This window comes from Ceratotherium simum, chromosome 4 (genome assembly GCF_057802395.1).
Source record: "Ceratotherium simum simum isolate JZ-2026a chromosome 4, ASM5780239v1, whole genome shotgun sequence".
NCBI lineage: Eukaryota > Metazoa > Chordata > Mammalia > Perissodactyla > Rhinocerotidae > Ceratotherium > Ceratotherium simum.
The window spans coordinates 84,411,122-84,433,656 of NC_141903.1; the positions used below are offsets into that span (position 1 = coordinate 84,411,122).

Sequence of the window (22,535 nt, forward strand, 5' to 3'; positions counted from 1 at the left end):
CAACTTCACAGATTGAACCGGGCTGCCTCTGAATAGCAAAGTAACCAATAAGAAAGCCCTTAAGTAGAGGGTTCCATCACATCAACAGGAGTCTTCTAAACAGTTCTGTGAAAGAGAAAAAAAGACTATTTTTTAAAACAAAATTTGGACATAATTTCTGAAAAATGCAAACTATGTTCCAAAATATTTTAAATTCTAAACTTCCAGTTAACCTGGGATTTATTATTTCTATACTTATCACAACCAAACTGGCACAAGCAAGGAAGAACAACTGTGTTTTCCCTTCTCCATATTGCATTCTTCTTTTTTTTTGTCTCCTTAACTTGAAACATCCCTTTGCTTTCAAGGTAGCTTTGGGGCAACAATCACATTTATGTCTGTGGGATTCCTGAGATACCTTTTTTATTGCCCCAAGTCTATCTAAATAGGCCAGTAGATGCTTCAAAAGTGATTTATTATGTATTTTCCTTTTCTTTTTTTTAATCAAGCCATTTGGTGAAAACCTTATATCACAAGTCAAACATCAGAGAACAGAAACAAGTCCTTTCAAAGCCCATTGTGGACTTGAGCGAGACGTGCCTGTGCTGTTAAACATAAATTTTGCAGATCTGTTGGCTTCTCAGTTCATAGCATTCAACTCCCTGGCTCTTCAGCAACTCCTTCTCTTCTGCTGCATCTCGGGCTTTCAGCTGGGGGAAGTGGGCCGGAGGGGCGATGAAACTGTAGTGCCGGTCCAGATAGCGCAGGTAGATGAGCATGTGCAGGGCGTAGGCCAGCACCAGCAGCAGGATCAGGGACATCGCCAGGCCGATCAGAACAGCTGGTGAGAAGGAAGAGGCGCAGTCTCGGGCCTTGGCAAATTGTCCTCCCTTGATGGTAAAGCCTTGGATCTGTCAGGAGAAAGAGAAGAGCTTAAGGGACATATTCTTTCTCTCCTAAGATCTACTTCCCAGTTGGGCTGGGGGTTCTGGACCCCTAATCAGCCACATTTAAGATACTGCGGCCATATTTTCTGAATAATTTAAAGACATAATCTAACAAATGTGAGTGTGCTATGCAGACAGTGAAACAATTTTAAACCAAGACTGACCCAGAAACTCTGGGATGTATGGTTGTCATAATTAAAAGGCTCATGAAATTCAAGGCTCTGAAATAAAACCTCTTTTAATCTGATCCTTAGGAATATTCCATTCATCTAAAACCACAACAGTTGTGGTATCTCTAAAATTCAAAGCACACTCAAAATTTTATAAGTGTTAGTATAAACTTCACAAAGAATTTTAAGTCTCAGTTCCTCTGCCTTTGATTCTGTTGACAGGAATTACACAGAAAGAGTCTTTTAAGGGACGATATCATGATTCCTAATGAGGTAAAACATAGACAATAATAAAAGCTAACACTTACTGAAGGTTTTTTATGTACCAGACCCAGCCTTAACTCATTTAATACTCACAAGAGCCTGTGAATAAGTTACTATTTTATCCCTATTTTATGGATGAGACACAGAAAAGTTAAGTAACTTGCCTAGAGTCACACAGCATTAAGTGCAGTGAAGCTATAATTCAAACCCAGGCAGCCTGGCTTCAGACCACTTCTCGGTTCACTACTCCGTAACTCCTGGTGTGTTCTGTCCCTTCTTCCTCCCGTCCCTACCTCTCCCTCTTTATCGGTCATAACCTACAGACTTGGTACTCTTTTTGGAAGAGCTGCATAGCAGCCCCTCCTTGCTCCCGCCCAGAGATAGAAAGGAAAGCTTTCTCATATGTGCAATGAAGTGTTTAACTACTTGGAACTAGGAGAGGTTCAAATCCACAACTGACCTCGATATCTAGATACTGTCACAATGAAAGAAACAGGGCTACAGAGTAACTGTGCTAAACAAGAGCAACCATTTGTGGAAGGCAGCCCTGACATCTAGCTGGCTTTTAGAATATAACCCTACACAGCATCACCTCATGCAGTCAACTAACTGGTTTTAAAAGGGCACATCAGAAAATTGAATTATCCATGAGTGCTTTACTGAGAATTCATTGTTATGACTTAAGTAGGCACTTTAGCATTTTTCTATGCTAAAATTATTGTAGCCTCCCATCATGCCACAGACCTTACGGGCCTCGTTCACTCAATTGTCTGTGCTCTAGACTGAATCCAAAACAGCTTCTGAAGAAAACTCTTGGCCTGGCTTCTGGGATCCCTGGCCTGCCCGCTCTATGAAGAGGCAAAGTGGCCTTCTCTTCAGACTAGTGCCTGAAGAGTCAAGTTCCTCAATGACAAAAGATGGCCTCATTTGATGCTGCAACTCCAGCCAAAGAGAATGTCCTCACATTGACAGCCACTTAATTCTTAACAGGACTTGGCTGAGACCAGTATCTGTGGAGAATGCCTGAAGGACGTGTTGTCCATCCATGTTCTGGACTAGAGGTTGCAAACACTATATCTAGCCCACAGGTGAGTTCTGCTTGGCCCAGAGTTCTGAACGTCCTGAAAATTTCCCATCAGAATCTGGATTTCTAGCTTCTCCTAAAAAGTCAGGAGATCCAGCAACACTGCATTCCTACAAAGCAAAAACTAGCTGAACTTAAATAAAATATGCCCCTTGTGATGCCGGCTACGCTTTGCCGTGGTCCCCAGTGGGCCCTCCTGAGGCACTGGCATCTGAATTTTTCCCCAAGGCATCGGGGTTTGCCATGTTCGTGCCACCACTCTGTACTCCTAGAATAAGCCAGACCAGCAAAGCTGGATATGTGGAATGCAGCCTATTGTACACACACCTTAACCAGCATCTCCACCACCACCTCTCGCCTGGACTGAGCCTGCGCTCTGCCATCTGTCTACATTAACAAGACCCACCTCCAACACCCAATGCTGTATTCACTACAGAGCTGCTACTGAGGATGCTGGCATGTGTCGCACAACACCAGGGATGGACGTGCTCCTCACAGGCACATTTCCAGTAGTCTTATGAACCCTGGGGACATGTAACTGGGTGATTCTTTCTTATGCTGGCTGCTCCAAAGCTTCAGAGCCAAATTACAGTGCCGCTTCCAGCCAAGGCAGACAGATGGTCTTGCAGTTTTGTGTACAGTGGTTCTAACTGATCTTTTCTTCCTTTGTTTTTCTTAACCCTCATGTCTTTGCCCATTTTTTTGTTTTACATTTTTTATTATAAAATATATACAACATAAAATCTACCATCTTAACCATTTTTAGGTGTATAGTTCCGCAGCATTAAGTACACTCAGATTGTCGTGCAACCATCACCACCATCCATCTCCAGAACTCTTCATCTTGCAAAACTGAAACTCTGTACCCATTAAACACTAGTTCCTCACTCCCCTCTTGCTCCAGCCCCTGGCAACCACGATTCTACTTTCTGTCTCCATATTTGACTACTCTAGATACCTCATATAAGTGGAATCATACAAATATTTGTCCTTTTGTGTCTGGCTTATTTCACTTAGCGTAATACCCTCAAGGTTCATTCATGTTGTTGCATGTATTTGAATTTTCTTCCTCTCCAAAGCTGAATAATATTCCATTGTATGTATATACTAGATTTTGTTTTTCATCATTCACCAATGGACATTTGGGCTGTTTCCACTTTTTGGCTATTGTGAATAATGCTGTTACGAACATGGCTGTACAAATATCTGTTCAAGTTCCTGCTTTTAATTCTTTTAGGTATATACCCCAAAGTGAAACTGCTGAATCACACAGTAATTCTCTGCCTATTCTTTGAGGAACTGCCATACTGTTTTCCACAGCAGCTGCACCATTTTACATTCCCGCCAGCAATGTACAAGGGTTCTAATTTCTCCACATCCTTGCCAACACTTATTTTCTGTTTGCCTTGTTTTTTTTGACTAACAGCGATCTAATGGGTGTGAAGTGGTTTGCCCATTTTTCAAAGTTATTTTTCTTGTAGTATTTCTATAAGTCCCCTTAAGTCATGTGTGGAACAGGTGGAGGCATAAATCAGTCAATTCCTCTGTTCTAATTAGGCAAGATTATGTACGAATTATTCCTTGTTTTCACTATTACCTTCTCATTGTCTTTCTGCCTGCTTCTCTTTTGAAAGAGCAAGAGAGAGACATTACAAATATATATATAGATATATAGACATAGATAGATAGAAGTCTTTGGAACCAGACAGTCCAGAATTCAGATTCTGCCTCTACCATTTACCAGTTATATCATTTTGAAAAATTATGTAAATATCAGAGCTTCAGTCACCTCATTTGTCACACAGGGATACTAACAGCTATCTTGCAGCATTATAATAAGCTTTGAAGACAAAGCATATACAATAACTACAACAGCGCCAACACACAGAGGGGACTCGTAAGTAGTTGCTATTGCTAACCCATGCCTGACACAGTCCTGAGTGTTGCCACATATATTAGGCCATGAATTACCTACATCCATGAAGATAGGTCAGAACTTGAGAAAGTGAAGCAACTTGCCCAGGCGTAATTTGAGAAGTAATTTGAAACCAGGTCTTTTGGACTCCAAAATGCCAGCTCCTTCCCTACCCCAAACTGCCTCTCATCAACACCACCACACCTCTCCAGGCTGGGGGAGGGAGAGTTAAACATGTATATATATGAATTTTTGTTTAAATATGGAAACGATTTGTAAAGGGACATGTAAAACCCTGCCCACTTCAGTGAGTTGGAAGAACAAGTTAAGCTTCTTTCACAGGTAAACAGGACAGAGCAACTTGACCGACGCCTCTCAGCCCGAGACTCGGGCGGTGAGAAGGAAGCTCTTGCGCTCCCATGTCTTTCCCCAAATACTTTCAAGAGGATCTCTGGGATATTCTTGACTCCCTGGCTGACAGTTCCTCTCCTATGCTACCTGCCAAAGCTGTCACTCACACTACAGATGTACTTCTTATCTGCCCTGATAGGATCACTGCTCCACTCCCTGAAGGAAATACAATAATTGTCCGACAATTCCTCTCCCCAGAAGGGCCTCTCACTCCAGGAAGTGTCAGTCACTGGGCTTCATGCCACAGCTTCCCCCCGGCTTAGACTGCTGGCATGCCTCACGGATAGGTATTAGCGACTGCTTACACCTGAATGTGAAAGCAAGGCAGGGTGGGCGTGGAGTGCAGGGAGAGAAAATACTCTATCCGAGTCCATTTCATACCTGAGAAGACAAACAATACCGATATTATTTTAAAGGTATCCACTCCTCTCTTTTCCTTCAACACCTATGTTTCAGTTTCAGGTCTTTTCATACAAACACTGAGTTTCTTTGGCACCAAATACGCAGGTGCATCAAACATACGTTTTAGTTTATTACCTGGAAATCAACAAACGTGACCTCCCACAGGCTTGACCTATCACCCGTGTCGCTGGGCACCAAGAGGGCATCGTAGCGCTGCAGGCTGCTGACGTGCTGGCAGTGGTAGGAAGAGCTTGACGGAGCATAGATGCCAGTCGCATTGAAAGTCGCTTGGATGGAATTATTGAAAATAATCTCAACTCGGTGCAAACTAAACCAGCTCTGGATGGACAACTTGTTGTAATTGGTAAGGGTGAATCTGAAAATGATTATAAGATGGTATGACCCCCAGAGCACTTTTACATTTGCTGACACAGGATATCATCTGCGGACAGTACAATCACGCCCTCTGTTGTCAGGTAGTGGAACGGGCGCTAGGGAGGCTTTTGCTTTTCCGGTTCTGAACAAGAGCCTCCTGATGGGTGGGACCGAAAGCAAACGACAGGGCAGCCCCCAAAAGCAAGCAATACAAATTCCTACAAAAGGAAAAACACAAAAAGCTTGGCTTTTTTCTTTTTTAGAATCAACGCTTGATTTTATTATTGCAAAAAAATTGAGAAAAACTTGAATGGACATCAATATAGAATTAGCTAAATAAATAACGGTCAAAAATAATAGTAATAGCTCTTACTATGTGTGAAGCACCCTTCTATGTTCTTTACGTGTATTTTATTTAATCTCCACCACAACACCATGAGGTAGATAACATTATCATCCTCATCTCACAGACAAGGAATCTAAGACACAGAAGTGTTAAATAAATAATTTGTGCGAGTTCACTTAGAGAGTAAGTTATCAGAGTCAGGCTTCAAACCCAGTCTGAGACCAGAGCCCTTATTCTTAGCCATTCTGGAATGGAACATTCTCCAGCCATAAAAATGTAATAATATACACAGGCTATGATCATTTTTTTCACTAAAAAAAATATGTGTGACTGCATAGAAAAAAATTCTGGAAGGATAGAGATCAAAATGTTAATTAGTGATTACAAATGGTGGTTGGATTATGAATGATTTTCATTTTTTTCTTTTTATAGCTCAGTATTTTCTGATTTTTCTGTTTTCAATGGACATGTATTACCTTGTCTTAGTTTGGGGTCCTACAGAAGCAGACCCTGAGACAAGGATGTGAATACAAAAAGTATTTTTGGAAGGTGATCCCAAATTTATTTGGGAATTTAGTCACTCAAAATATGTACAATAGAGAGAAGAGAAATGACGGAGGAATCGAAGGCAGCTAAAAACGACATATTATTAAACACGTTTCCACTGTGGGAAGTGGGGCTTAAGGCCCATGGGGAACCCTGGGAGCCAGAGTAGAATGCATGCCTCTGAGTTATCTCACCTGAGGCTGAGGGAGCTGGGGTACTTATACACTTCCTTCACTCACTGGTTGAGGGCTGCTGGGGTAAGGATGGGAGGTAGTGGGCCCCTTCGGCCAGAGGAAACGTTAGGCAGAGAAAGGCTAGCAGTTGAAAGTTGAGCTGGTGGACTACAGCACCCTCAAGTGGAAATGCCCAAGGTGATATAGATGGGGTACTGACAGTGTCTGCCACATACCTTTATCTCAGAAAAAATAATCATCATAGAGCTATGTTCCTTTTGGGAAAAAAAGTGCTATTTGAATCAAAAATATTCTCCATTCCTATATCAAACATGTAGGTATATGTGTTTGGTCACCTTGTGGGTTTCTATTTTCCTTTTAAACTTTCTCCAAAAGGTGATGGCATGTATTTCCTAAATTATGACCAGTGAAACACTAGTGTCCCACGATACACAGGCAAGTGTTCTGAGGAGAGAGCTTTCCAAGGTGAAACATAGGAAACACTGGGTTAATCAAAGCTACCAGGTACAACACTTTCCTTAAGAGCACGCCTTCACAGAAACCTTCATATACAAAATTTACACAGTGCATCTCCAAGAGCAGCACATGGTGTGCAGTCTCTCTCAAGCACGTTTGACCACAGAACACCTTTTCTGAGGAATTTTGTCAATATTTCCATAGAGCAGAAGTATTTCATAGAACACAGCTTGGGAAAGACTGCCTAGCACATCCTGCTGGTTTTTCAAGTAATGTTAAAGACACAGCTGCTATCTCCACTAAAAGGCTGGTCCTATAGGAACATTATATTTTGATAAGAAAAAGAAATTTAATGCCTTCAAATTGCTGTGCCCCACCCATCCCCAGAGCAGTTCCTAACTGCTCAGATAAACCACTGTTGGCAGATGCATCCTTCCACACATAAAGACAGAAAAATGTGGGCCTGTCTTGATTGTCTGCTGGCGAATTCAGCTTAACAGAGAATTTTTCATTATCATTAAATGATAAGTGTGAGTCATTGTAAGGAGCTAAATAGAAAATAACCTCAAACCAGAGCCTCAGCCCTTGGAGCTTTAAATATATTTTACTCTTTGCTCAGAGGAAAAGAGTGTCACGTTCTCACATTCATGTGTTCATGTGTTCTCAAAGTCCCTAGCTGCGGAAACTATGGACGCTTTGGTAGAAACTAAAGAAAGCATTACTCTAGGATCCCATCATATAACACCACTGACTTTTCAGTGTAATGGGTAGAGGTGACATTTCACATGTCAGAGCTTAGCACACAGCAGGTCCTTCATACTAACATGTTGAATAAATAAATTATATGGAGCTAATCTGAGGTACTGAACCTAAGATACTCCAAAGTGGTATCCATACCTACCTTATATCAAGACATCTGGGATTTTCAGCATCACCAAACTTTAGAGACAACCTAAAAAAACCGAAACAACACAGTCCATCAAAATAAGAAGAACCTTTACTTCACACTATACTGAGAAATTACATCAAAATGGATCAAAGAACTAAATGTAACAATTAAAACTATAAACTCATAGAAGAAACACAGAAGAACATTTATGCAATCTTGGGACAGGCAATGGTTTCTTGAAAAAATACAAAAGTATGAACTATAAAAGAAAAAATTGATAAATTGGACTTTATTAAATTCAAAAACTTTTGCTCTTCAAAAGATACTACTAAGAAAACAAAAAAGACAAGCCACAGAATGGAAGAAAATATTCACAACACATATACACAAAGAACTTGTATCTGGACTATAATAAATAACACTAACAACTCTATACTAAGAAGACAATTCAACTTAAAAATGGTCAAAAGACAGGCACTTCACAAAGGAAGATATACAAATATCCAATAAGTACATGAAAAGATGCTTACATCATTAGTCATCAGAAAAATATAAAATAAAACCACAATAAGATACCATGGTATGGTAATCAGAATGGCTAAAACTTTTTTTTAAAAATCTACTCTTAAGCTTTTAATATCTATATTTATTCACATTTTTCTGAAAGTTAACATGAGATTTCCTAGAGCAGAGACAGATTATTACTAACTCATAGCAATAACCACACTGGTTCCCCTTTTAACCCAATTCTTCCTCCTGGGCAGCGCGATGAGAGCCAGATGCCAGACTGCACGTACTGGGATTTGTAATACAGGAGAAGAACATCAAAATTATAAACCTGGGAGTTTACATAGGAGAGAGACAGTGGCCCCCTTCACTTCCTGAGAGAGGGAGAGAAACATTTGCCTCCTTAGTGTCAAAAATTTTCCTTGGGAAGAAAAAGTGAAGGATCCTGGGTTCTTAGCTCAGAATGTACCTCAAATGAGTTTTATTAGCCTTTGGATGGGAGCAAACAGCTCACCATAAAGGAGACAAACGGCTGCATGTCTAACCCATGTATGTAAATAAATGTCTCCAAGGGGAAGATAAGAAGCCTCTCTGGGTTGCCAAGCCAAGTCTCCATGGTCGAGTTTCATGACTCGCTGACACGTAAACACATTCCTCTGAGGAGGTAAATCTCTTACCAACTCCAAGACTTATCTTTTAACCCAGGTCCCAGCAAAATTTGTTCAAAAATTACTAACCACAAAGAAACATAAAAATATTTTCTCTACAGTCCCACACTGACCATACCAAGTGTTGGTGAGAATGTGAAGCCACTGGAACTCTCATACAATGCTGCTTGGAAAGGTAAATGGTACAACCACTTTAAAACACAGTTTGGTAGTTTCTTAAAAAGCTAAACATATGCCTACCATATGATCCAGCCATTCCACTCCTAGGTATTTACCTAAGAGAAATGAAAATAAATGCTCCTACAAAAAGTTGTATATGAATGTTTATAGCAGCTTTATTTAGAAAGTTATCTAAAAACTGGAGGAAAAAAACAAATTTCCATCAAGAGGTGGAGGGATAAATAAGTTGTGGTATATCCATACAATGGAGTACTTACTACTCAGCAATGGAAAGGAACACATCTTTGATACAAGCAACAAGAAGTATATCAAAATCCTTATACTAACTGAAAGAAGCCAGACTGACAAAGAGTGTACGCTATACAATTATATTTATATAAAATTCTAGAAAATGCCAACTAATCTATTAATGATAGAAAGCATACCAGTGGTTACCTAGACAGGTGGGAGTGGCAGGATGGATGTTACAAAGGGGCAAAGGAAACTTTTGTGAGTGATGTAAACGTTTGCTATCTTGATTGTGGTGATGGTTTCATGGGTAGACACATATGTTGAAACTGATCAAATTGTCTACTTTAAAGATATGCAGTTTAGTATATTTCACTTATATTTCAATTAGATTTAAAACCAGGAATGGTAAAAAGCTAAGTAAATAACTGAAATGGGAAAATGTGAGAAATTTAAACACACAAAGTATGACATTGCTATGTGACATTATAATGTCTAGAAGTTATAACACCTCAATATACATTATAAAACCAAAAAAAGCAAAAGTAGGTAAGTTATAAAATGCCCAATGACAAGCTTGAGAAAAAAATCACACAAATATAATCTCAGTAATTTGGTCCCACTTATCAAGAAATAGAAATGTCAGTGATTGAACTGAAGTTTATCTTCATACTATTCACAGGGAAAAGGGAAAGGGTATTTACAAAACAAACCATAAAATAAGATTGCTAAGAGAAATATCTTTATTTCCTAACATCATAAGTTTAGACACCTTAGAAGCACTCATTTACCAACACTTTGTAAGCTAATTTACACAGTAAGGTAAGTCTTCAAGAGGACCTTTCTCCAACAATATTCTGACAGTTTGTTACAAATTACTGAAAATACTTTAAAGAAATAAAATGCATTTCTTAAATAGTACTTTAGAAATTTGGTCACTTATTCTAACAGAATTTCTCTAGTTCTTCCAAGGAATCAGAACACCTTAGTTACCCATAAACTAGCTCTACAGCTAACGAACTAAACCTCAGAGCGAAGCCATGCTGAGCCCACCCTAGTCTCTGTCCCCCTCCTGATGGAGCAGCTCAGCGGCCTCCACACTGCTGACCTTCCGAGAGCTGTCTCCAGCAGTCCTGGTTTCAGTGAAAGCTTGTTAACATGCTCCGCTGCTGAGTAAAGAAGAGGAGGCCTGATTTCAAGAAAGCAAATTCAACGAGCCCTCAGGGAGCATCTTTTAAGTGCCAGACAGTGCACCATAACCTGGGAACACAAAGGAGAAATACAGCCTCACGAGTCACTCAGAAAGGAGCTTCTTTCACTCTTCCAAGCACCCTACCCTCCCATGCTTAAGAAGGATTCCGAATTCTTCAGACTATAATTGCCTAAATTCAAAAGACACACAGATGCTGGGATTATGCTCTCTTTGTAGGGCTTTCACTATGTAAAAAGACTTCCGTAGCAAATCTGTCTGCCAACAACTTGCCTTTCCCTGAACATTTTGTTTCCAAGTGCTAAAACATGGTCATCTTTTTTAAATCTGTGCTTTTGACCCTACATGGTTATGTCTTTGCTTGGGTTTATTCTTGCAGCAACTCCCTTTCTGGTTCTTGAGAACACAGGATTTCCTCGCCAGCACAGCAAAGGCAGCTCACTAATCTGTACGATTCTCAGGAATCAGGGACACTAAATCTCAGCAGCTGGTCCTTGAGCCCCCCACGCCCTGGGAAGTCTACCACTGTTCCCCTTGGGTGGGCTCTCCAGGATGCCTTTACACTCGCCTGAGCAAGACGCCAGGTGGATGCTGCACACTCAGGACTCGCCCCAAGTAGAATTCCAGGGTGGTGACCAGAAAGAAACAGTCAGGCCCTGCCCAATCATTCATGTGTCACTGTGCGGTAAGCATTCAAGACCTGTTAGTTACAATTAATAGATGCTATCATCTCCATCTCACAGATGATGATCCGAAGGTGGTTCCTGTTTGTAAAGTCACAGAGCTCACTAGCAGAACTGGGCCTAGCAGCCAAGTTTTCATTCTTTTGTCTCTGGGTTCTCAGTGATCATTAAGGTTTCTAAAGCCCAGCAAAAAGCTGTAGTGCCCTGATCCTCCCCACAAATACCCTGGGGTCAGGATAAATGGAATCAAGGCGGGCCAGTCAGCCATGGACAGGCAAGATGATCCCCAGGCAATCAGCCTCTCTCCGCACAGCTGACCACAAATAAAGAGCCCTGTAGGGAATTAATTAGGGCCTGAGGAAAAAGTCCTGAGCTCTCAAGAGTGCTGGAGTCTCTTTGGTAGTCATGCTGTAACAGAATACACAGATCTGGGAGGACTCTGGATGCTTATGCTTACAATTCCCTAATAAGAGATGGTCTTTCTGAGTAGCAAGATACTTACTAAGACTTGTAATATAACTTGTAAGTGTATATTAATATAATCCATGTTTACTCATCAAGAATTTTTAAATGATAAGTAAAGTTCAGGAATAAAAAAGTGTTTCCAGCCAAAGTATATAAAATACAAAAAGAATACACACACACACACACACACACACACACAATTAGGTTATGGTTCATACAAATCAATCTGCCCATCTAAACCAGGCCAGAACAAATGCAGAGAATCTTCCAAAAGCCTCCATTATACCAGCAAATGTTGAAAGCAAGGAGGTTTATAGAAAGCAAGTGGGACATGCCAGACTTCCTCCCCCCGGATCAAAACAAATACAAGCAAAAAACTGCTGCTTGGATGACTGAAAAGCAGAGAAAGGCATTGGAAGTTGACTTCTTCTTTGAAAGGGATACTTGTTTAATCTGCTTATCTCAAATCAAAAGTAATTATTCTAAACATTATGAAATGTCCTAAAGAATTCTCTGAAATTTGCCCATTACAAAGGTTCCCATGCACATTTACAAACAGGCGACGTTCCACAACTTCAGAACACTCCCTACAACCAAACATCTGCGCCGACTAGAGTCCGCCTTCTCTGTTCCACCCACGAGAATATGTATGACTCTGCTCAGTGATATGTAACTTCCTCCCCGGTGGGACAAAAGTAGTTTACACCTCACATTTGGAGTTGATACTAAGCCTGGAATCCTTTTCTCTTGTTCAGGGTGAGTTTGGGAACCTTCATTTTCAGAACCCTGATTTTCCACAAGGTATTGTAACAATCAGCTAAAGCGTTCAGAAGAAAATTGCTGGGAAAAAAATTAAAAATTTTCAAAAATTAATCGACTGGTTCCTCCATTTTAGACGTTAAACATTTCCTCAAAGATGTGTGCCAGAGTCATGTACAAAACAGCCTACTTATTTTTTCCGAAATCTCAGAAAACTGGATGCCCAGTTAATAGACTACAGTCTCCCTCAGGGCTTCCTCCCTCAAAGCGGTCAACTTACGTGGCACTTTCCTGACTGCAGTTTGAGTTGCCAGCATCCACTGTTGCCTTCTGGCCAAAAGCTTCACCTGTAAGGTCCAGCCAGGTCTGATTCTTAAATTTAATTGTTATTCTTTTGGCCCAGAAGAGAATGCAGGGAATTCCATCCATGGAGACATTAACTGGACTATGATGGCTGAACGCATTCCAAGGTTCTTTCTCCAAATGGCCTTGTCTGCTCAGATTGTAGCTGAGAGCCTAATTAACCAAATAAACGAAATTTAAGACATGAATTTGCTTCCATGGTACAAAGGGCTTCTTGGAAGTAAAAGGTTAGTTCACAACCTGCTGAAACTCTGATCTCTCTAGCTCCAGGGTCCACGCTACTGTGGGGCAAAGGAGATGGGTAGACTAGATCATAAAAAGCCTAAAATGATAGGTATACCTGAAAGGTACATGAACCCAGTTCCACAAAGCACCAAAAATGGAAAGAATCAAATTGTAAAAAACAAACGAAATAAACTTTGCAAATAATAATATTAGCAATATAGACTTTAAATCAGCATGCTGCGGGAGGAAGAGGGGATGAACAGGAGAAGCACAGCAGATTTTTGGGGCCATGAAACTGTTATTCTGTATAACACTGTAACAGTGGATAGAGATCATTATACATTTGTTAAAACCCATAAAATGTAAAACACAAAGAGTGAATCCTAATGTAAACTATGGACTTCAGTTAATAATAATGTATCAATATTGGCTCATCAATTTTAACAAATGTACCACACTAACACGTGATGTTAAATATAGGAGAAATTGGAGGGGGGAGTGATAGCGGGGATATGTGGGAACCTTCCATACTTTTAGTTCAATTTTTTCTGTAAACCTAAACCTACTCAAAAAAAAATAAAGTCTATTATTAAAAAAAAAAAATTCACCATGCCATGAAACTAATGGCAGTAATCTCTTCAGAAAATAATATCATAAGAACCCAAATAATGCAGGACTTTAAATAAAGAAATTAACATGTTAAAAAAAGCAAGAGGTTTCTAGAAATCAAGCATAATTCTCCAGACCATCAATATCGAATAGAATATTCTGCAATATTGGATATGTTCTATATCTGCAGTTTTCAGTGCAGTAGCCACTGGCACATATGGCTATTATTATGCACTGGAAATGCGGCCAGTGCAACTAGGGAGTTTTAACATTTACTTTTACTTAATATTATTTCATCTGAATTTAAATTTAGATAGCCACATGTGGCTAGTGGCTAAAAGTCTTGGACAGTGCAGCTCAGGATCATTAAATATACATAAACTAGCAAAGTATTCTAACATGGTTCTACATCTTATGAAACCTTTGCAGTTTCCAGGAAGCCCAAGACAATGCACTTCAGCACCTGACTCTGCTGGTCACAAAGACAGGTTTATATCTGAAAGAAGATTCACTTATCTAGATTAACTATTCCATACCAATTACTCCAGTGTAAGTACAGATAAAAGAGAAATTAAACAGGCAGCAGCAATCCAAGTTTACCAGTAACCAAAGATAAACTGTTACTATAGTGATTCTGTCTGGAAAGCAGCAAAAGTGAAACTGAATATTGTAATGAAAATATATGACAGCAAGCGAAACTTTAGTTTTTTCTCAACTATAAGATTACCATAATACATTTCCCCATCCAAGGTTCAAGCAAGAATGTTAGTTATTAATAGAATTATTATTTATATTTTCACAGTGGCTCTGACCTGACTGAAATGTATTTAAATTTTTTTTAAAGATACAATCTACTTTCCTAACGTATCCATACCTGTGTCATTGGTATTGTTGTGAAATTCTGGATTGTTTTCATATCTCCATTATTCTGTTGATCTGTCAAATAAATGATATGAGTACAAAGGCTAAATGTCATTGATTTATTAATGTAATTGAGTGACAGTTATATGCTAAGCACTGTGAAATACACCCGGCTTGAGCGTCTTTTGACTCATAATTTAGAATACACTAGTGTAAGAGATCTTCACATGAGAGACTCCAGCTCAAGCACCAGTGTTCAGCGAAGCCCACCACAGACTAAACCCTTCCTCAAACCCCACAAGGAACCATAAGGGCAATTACAGGTCTTACCACTGTTTACAACCGTCTCTTTATTTGACGATGTTCGAGAGCTGAAACTAGAAAAAACAAAAATAAAAAGATGTTGAACATCTATTTCAGATTTCATATGAAGTGTTAAGGAGGACATATTTTGGTTTATTACATCTCAGAGTAGAGGACCTTAGCGTGTCAAAACTGTCCACTTTTTAATAGTGAATTTCTGACTTAAAAAGTAATATATGTTCTCCAAGGAAAATAAGAAAAATGCAGAAAAATTTAAAGAAGAAAAAATTTTTAAATATTTACCCTAATCCTTATTGATTGAATAATATTATTGAGAGCCTAGTATGAGTCAAGCAGTATGCTAGACACTGAATTTTAACCAAAAATAAATAATAACCAAATAAACAAATAATAAAACATAAATATTTTACAGTGAAATTTTATACTACATTGTACTGTTAACATATTAAAGTAAAAATATTCAACCCTTTTTACTAAAAGACAGACTCATTTGCCAAAAAGGTATTTCTGAAAATTATGAGGATATAAATTATATAATTATATATCTTTGCAGCGTTTCACTCTACATACACACACACACACCCCCACACACATATAATTTACTTTTTGTGTGTGTGTGTGTGTGTGTGTGTGTGAGGAGGACCAGCCCTGAGCTAACATCCAATGCCAATCCTCCTCTTTTTTGCTGAGGAAGACTGGCCCTGGGCTAACATCCGTGCCCATCTTCCTCTACTTTATATGGGACGCTGCCACAGCATGGCCTGACAAGCGGTGCGTTGGTGCGCGCCTGGGATCCGAACCGGCGAACCCTGGGCCGCCGCTGCGGAGCGCGCACACTTAACTGCTTGCGCCACAGGGCCAGCCCCTAATTTACTTTTCATAAAATTTAAAAACAGATTTTTGTAAACATTCTGTTTTTGAGCCTGCAATTTTTTTCACTTAAAAATATATCATAAATATTTTTCCATGTTATTACATATTTTTCTGACATAATTTTGAATTCCATATGGTATTACATCATACAAATGTATCAATTTATTTAACCAAATTCCTATTATGTATTTAAGTTGTTTCAATTAATAAACAATACTACATTGAACATTATTGTGGATTGTTTGTTCATACCCCTGAGAAGTTCCTTAAGATAAATTCCTAGAAATGAAATTGTTAAGTTAGAAGATAGACACATCTTTTTATGATGAAATATTGCAAACATACACAAATATAAACAGAAAAATATAAGCCTCCTCACCATGTACCTGTACCCATCATCCAGCTTTAGTAATTGTAAAGTCATAACCAATCTTGTTTCACCTATAAGCCTACTCACTTCCCCTCTCTAGTATTATTTTGAAGAAAATATCAGAATTATATCATTTAAGTACATGTTTCTAAAAGACAAGGATTTTTAAAAATAACAGCCCAATTACATCTAGAAAATATTAATAATTCTTTCACATTAAATGTCATGTCAGTGTTTAAATCTCCAATTGTCATAAAAATTTTTAGTTGATTGCATATTTTAAATTTTTCATAAGTTGTACCTGTAGTATATGAGAACGTAGGTCAAACTCTACACTTAAAGAGATTCCTATCCAACACCTGTAGGTATAACTATCATACAAACTCTAAACATTTTCACAATTAGAGAAATATATAAATTACATATCATCATCTATATGCAAAACATAATTTTAGCTAAAGAGTTACTAAGTCTACATCATGGTAAAGTGGTTTAAAATTAATTATATGGAGCCAATTACAAATTAAATGCACCATTCTCTTTGTAATACAATTTCTATTATCTAATGAGAATTTCTGAAGATGACAAATTGGTGACTGTGATGTCTACTAGTTGTTATTAATAAATTCATGCATGTATGCAATTATTCATTCATTTTTATCAACTTTATTGAAGCATAATTTAAGTACAATAAACTGCATCCATTCAATGTGTAAATTTGAGGAGTTTTGGCATATGGATATACCCATGACACCACCACCACAATAAACATACAGAACATTTACATCCTACAAGAGTTTTCCCATGTACTTTTGCAGTGGAGGGGATATTCCCTCCACCCCCAGCCACAGGCAACTACGAATTTGCCTTCTGTCACTTGAGATTAGCCTGCATTTTATAGAATTACATGTAAATAGAATCACATAACATATATTCTTTAGTGTTTGGCTTCTTTCAGTCTTGACACAATGACAGAAATTCATTGCTGTTGTTACATGCATCAATATTTCATTCCTTTTTTATTACTGAGAAATATTTCATTGTATGGATATACCACATTTGTTGGTCTATGCACCTATTGCTGGACATTTAGGGTGTTTCTAGTTTGGGGCTGCTACAAATAAAGATAAAAGAACATTCATGTACAGGGGTTTATGTAGAATATGTTTTTATTTCTCTTGAATACATACCCAAAAGTAGAATGGCTAAGTCATATATTAGGAGTTCGTTTAACTTGTTAAGAAACTGCCAATTTCAGTATAGGAGGTTTTCTGCAGCTCCAACTTCTTGCTAACATTTGGTACTGTCGGTCTGTTTAATTTTAGCCATTTTAATGGGTGTGGGTTGCTATCTCATTGTAGTTTAAATTTCCCTTTCCCTGATGACTAATGATGTGGAGCATCTTTTCTTATATCTATTGACCATTCATGTATTTTCTTTCGTGTGTGTTTAAATCTTTTGCCAATTTTTTAAATTAAATTAATTTTCCTCTGATTATTGAGTTGCAAGAGTTCTTTGTATGTCCTGAATACAAATCTTGCATCAGATATATGCATTGAAAATATTTTCTCCCGTTACATGTTTTGCTTTTTCATTTTCTTAATTGTGACTTTCAAAAAGGAAAAGTTTTAATTTTCATAAAGTCTAATGTATTCAGTTTTTTTCTTTCATGGTCTATGTTTTTTGTCTAAAAGAAATATTTTCCTAACATAAGGTCACAAAGATTTTCTCTTGTGTTTTTATCTAGAAGTTTTAAAGTTTTAGCTTTTATATTTAGGTCTGTGATCCATTTTGAGTTGATATTTGTGAATAAAGTACTTATAACATGTTGGAAACTGAGATAAAGAAAATATCCTATTAGATTCCAGAAACAAAAAACAAGAATCATGCAAGGTTTCAGAAAATGTATCCACCACACCCTTTCACAGCAAGCTAGTGGAGGATGCGCTCCAGCAAAGTAAAGGAGAAAACCAAGCAAGAGGAAAGCACGGGTTCTAATAAATACTGGATCTAACTCAGAAGAGTGATGAAAAGAAGCCTAAGGATGACTATTGCACATCAGACCTAGAAAGAACCGACCCAGACTGGAGCAAGAGGACAAAAGGGCTCTAAAGCGCGGAGACCTACAGGGAGATTTCTAGGAAAAAGGGGGGATTTGAGAGACTACACTACAAGTTAGACGAGGGGATGTGTGAAAAGAATTAAGGACATGCATATTTTTTAAATTGCAAATGAAAAGGGGCAATTTTTAACTCAACAGAAAAGGAAAGAGTTGTACAAAGAAAAAAAAAGGGAACAATTACAGTATGCTAACTGACTTGCCCTTGAATGATGTATACATAGTCACACTGATGCTTGCATTCTGATCTATACTAAATTTCCTGTATAGGAAAGTAGGGTTAGCATGAATCAGTCCTCTGAGCTCAACCACCTCTAGGAGCACGAAGAAATTTAATTTCCTGAGCAGCAAAAGGGAGGTTCCAATCAAAGTAATCATGTAAGTACAACAGAGATATGCTTTAGCCAAAAGATCTCTATCTACCTAAACTCTAAACTCTGTAGTACAAGTTAATTAGTAACTGAATATATGAAAGAAACACTAATACCCAGACAATACCTCTTGAAGAGCTTCAAGCTTTCTAAAAACATAACTATATACAAACAGATCTTTTAAAATTTTTTAATTTAAACTTTATTCAAAATCATATTTCATAATTAGGGTTAAGTATTCAATTTTAAAATGTCTTAATGAAAAAAAAAAGAAAATTATGAGATACATTTTACCCAAATAAGATAAAAATTCATCACATCATTTAGAAATATGTAGTTAGGAGGGGGAGTTTAATAAATGTTTATTGAATAAAAGCATATGAATGAATGAATGAGCTATCATATCCTTAACACGCTTGGCTTGAGATTTCGCTCTACTAATTAAAAATTTTCGTATGTTCACTAATGAAAAGCTTCTAGTAGACAACATAGGCTTATTTTCATTTCAATGGATATGATCATGAATATACAATAATGCTGCTATACTTCTTTTTTAAATAAGCTGTAATTTAGATAGGCCTTGCCCACACCCATAAGCCTGAACTAATGAGGTTTTCTGGGAAGCCATAATCTCAACCAAAGGCAAAATATATATGCATTTTCTCATCATGGCATAATCTCTAAACTAAAGTAGTCACTAAAGAATTATGTGGTTAAAATTATCTGAGTGAATAAACTTAGAAACAATGGCTTAAAAATATTGAACCTAGATTGTCACTAAAATATTCAGACCTTTTTTCAGTAAAAGGGATCTCTGTAATACCTGAAAAGTAATCAAGAGCCTTACACTTGTGGCTGGTGACATATTTTTGATTCACCAGGTTTTCCGTCAGGAGTCTCCCAAGTATGTCAAGCATGAAAGTGAAGGTGAAGCAGCTCTCTCGTGGTCCTACTCAGGATGAAGAACACCTTCCCACCACGGCCTACCAAGCCCTGAGAGACTTCAGCCTGCCAGCTGTGCTCAGCTCACCTCACCTCTTCCCCTCCCTCTCTGCAGCTACAACAGCATTCTTCAGTTCAGGTCCCTGAATCCTTCATGTTCCCTTCCTCCCTCACACGAGCCTTAGCACCTGCTGCTCCCTGCACCGGAATCTTCTCCACCCTCCCCTCTCCCTACCTCCTCGTTATTTCCTACATATCCTCCAGACCACAGCTTCAAATATCACTTCCCAGGAACACTGTCCCTAACTTCTCAGACTAGTTCAGATCCCCCTATTATATGTGGTCATTGCCTCCTATACTTTTCTTTCACAGCACATTCCAAAGTTGACTTGTGATATCTATCCCTTGACTAATGAGCACCTCCCCCACTAGACTCACAGCTCCATGAGGGCAAGGACTCTATCTGATTTGCTCACCACTGTAGACCCAGCACCTAGCTCCGTGCCTACCCATTTAAAAGTACCAAGTATTAAAAAAATGTGTTACATGTATGAATGAACTAACAAATTAATGAACGAACAAACTCTGAAAGGGAAGCAGAAAATGGGAGATCACACAGGATGCTGTCTGAGGGGAAAAGATTTCCTTTTGGTTTCAGCATAAATCCAATCTGGGGAAGGAACGTGTAAGAGAAGAGTGGGGACCTCTACCCTCTCTAAGCTCAGGAAACACATATCAAGCTTAAAATACAATCACCCTCCTAGAGACTTAAGAACCCTGAATTGCCCGATAGAGTTGAAAGATATTTTTAATTATCCATGATTTGAAACAACATTCACAAAACAGCAACTGTTGTTTCCTTCATAATGAATTAATGTGCCATATTAGATTCACATGATCATTGATTTATGTGATTTCTAAGGTCCCTTCTGAAGCTAAGATTATGTAAACCCATGAACCTTGCTTCAAAAATCAGAATTGGAGTTTTTATAGTTCTTGGTGTACATTTTACCAGTGTAATATACAAATCAGTAAACTAAAGAGTACAGGTCACTTATTGTTTGAAAGTAAATCTGAAGGAAAGCAGTAAGTGATTTGGAAACAATGAGGGAAAACAAATTAAAAATGCCTATACTTATAGTTTTTATCAGCTGGTGACTGAAGGATTCTTTAGCACAAGTTTTAGCAGATCATCCTGCTTGCTGTGTCCTTTGTGTTCACATTAAATTCCCTGATGCATTTGTGAGATGGCACACAATGTGTAATTGGCAGATACGACATAAATTAAATGCTACTGAGACTCTGATCATTCCTCCTTAGAGATAAACCTCTGTAGGTTCCCTTACATGGTATGGAAAGAAACCAGAAGGACAAAGGAAATAGAAATAGAAGTTTTGCATGTTATTTTTAAATAGTGTGTACTCCACACAAGTACTGTCTCCTACCAGTTAAAATAATTCAACATCTTTTCTTTGGGGGACAGATTTTATATTTCTGAGGTTTTAAATTTTTTCCTTACTTTCTCTCTCACATAATAATGGTAGGAGAAACTGTGAAATTAACATTTACATATAAGCATAAAAGAAACCTGAACACTGGTTTGAGGAGTCATTTTCTCATAGATATATACTTTGATACATAATACAAATGTTTCTTGAGTATTTTGAACAAATAACTCTTCCCTCCTATAATAAAGACTATATTTTTATTTCTTATTTATAAACTCTAGTTCAATGATTTTAGTAGCTACTGAATGGTCTAATCTAGTATATCCATTTTTAATTATAAACAAATGTCGCATATAAAGAAATTACAGAGCCACATAATTTCACACTTACAATGAAGTTCACAGATGCACTGCATTAAAAGACGTGCAATTACTCACCTTACATTCTTCCTGGCAAATATCTGGTCCAAAGTTAGTGAAAATCCCATACATAAAAAAATAAGTGAAAAACTAAACAAGATTTTTCTTCCCATCAAGAAATGAATCAGTTTCTTCAAACCAAGCACATCTGTTAATTCATAAATGCAAACAGAGCAGAGGCAGTACTTTTCAGGCCATGTGACTGACAATACATTCAACCAATAAGAGGACAGCTTTCCCAGGATGTATTATGTGTGGGGGAGGTTGGAGGGAGGGGCCTGATACTGCTTAATTTAGAGTATAGAGTTAAACCCTGGGTCTATTCAGGTTGTTTGATTATCTCACTGAAAGATTTTTAGGGAGAAGATTTTTAGAGAAAAATTGGCACTGTTTTGATCCTCTTATATAACTCTTAATATGCATCTCATACCACTTTTCTGGAAGCTACTAAATTCTCAAAATCTATTAAGTATACATTATTACATGCATTTTTCAAGTGAATAAGAGTAAAAATCGCTGGAACTTACCTAATTTTACATGTGTCCTAGTTCAGAGTTTCCTGTTGAATTCATGACTCTCCATTTGCTGAGAGGCATGGAACATAATGGTAAAGAACACCGACCTTGGGGTCAGACAGCACTCAAGTGCATTCCCAGTGCCGACATCTTCCTTCTGTCAGATATTAGGCAAGTTGCTTCTACTCCTGAGCCTCGTTTCCTCATCTGCAGAGCGGGGACAAAAGTACTTCACTCAAAGAATTGTTGTGAAGATTAAATGAGGCCCTGAATTGCCAAATCTATCTTGAGAAAGAAGAACAAAGCTGGAGGCAACACACTTCCCGATCTCAAAATACATTACAAAGCTACAGTAATTAAAACAGTACAGTATTGGCATAAAGACAGACATATAGACCAACACAACAGAATAGAGAAC

At 38.1% G+C, this 22,535-nt stretch overlaps 1 protein-coding gene across 3 annotated transcripts; it reads right to left on the minus strand.

The window, feature by feature from the left end:
- Positions 1–445: 445 nt before the first annotated feature.
- LOC101400568 (V-type proton ATPase subunit S1-like protein) lies at positions 446–21,715 on the minus strand. Of its 3 annotated transcripts, none has more exons than XM_087430319.1 (7): positions 21,621–21,715; positions 15,067–15,107; positions 14,750–14,811; positions 12,959–13,194; positions 7,991–8,041; positions 5,308–5,548; positions 446–890 (listed from the first exon to the last, which is right to left on the minus strand). In XM_087430319.1, the coding sequence occupies exons 1-7, from the start codon at positions 21,713–21,715 to the stop codon at positions 588–590; spliced, it is 1,029 nt and encodes a 342-aa protein (XP_087286445.1). In that variant the 3' UTR covers positions 446–587. The 3 variants fall into 3 exon arrangements, with proteins under 3 accessions (XP_087286445.1, XP_087286444.1, XP_004420453.1); XM_087430318.1 differs by having other exon boundaries at positions 15,070–15,113; XM_004420396.3 differs by having other exon boundaries at positions 15,067–15,113.
- Positions 21,716–22,535: the final 820 nt, after the last annotated feature.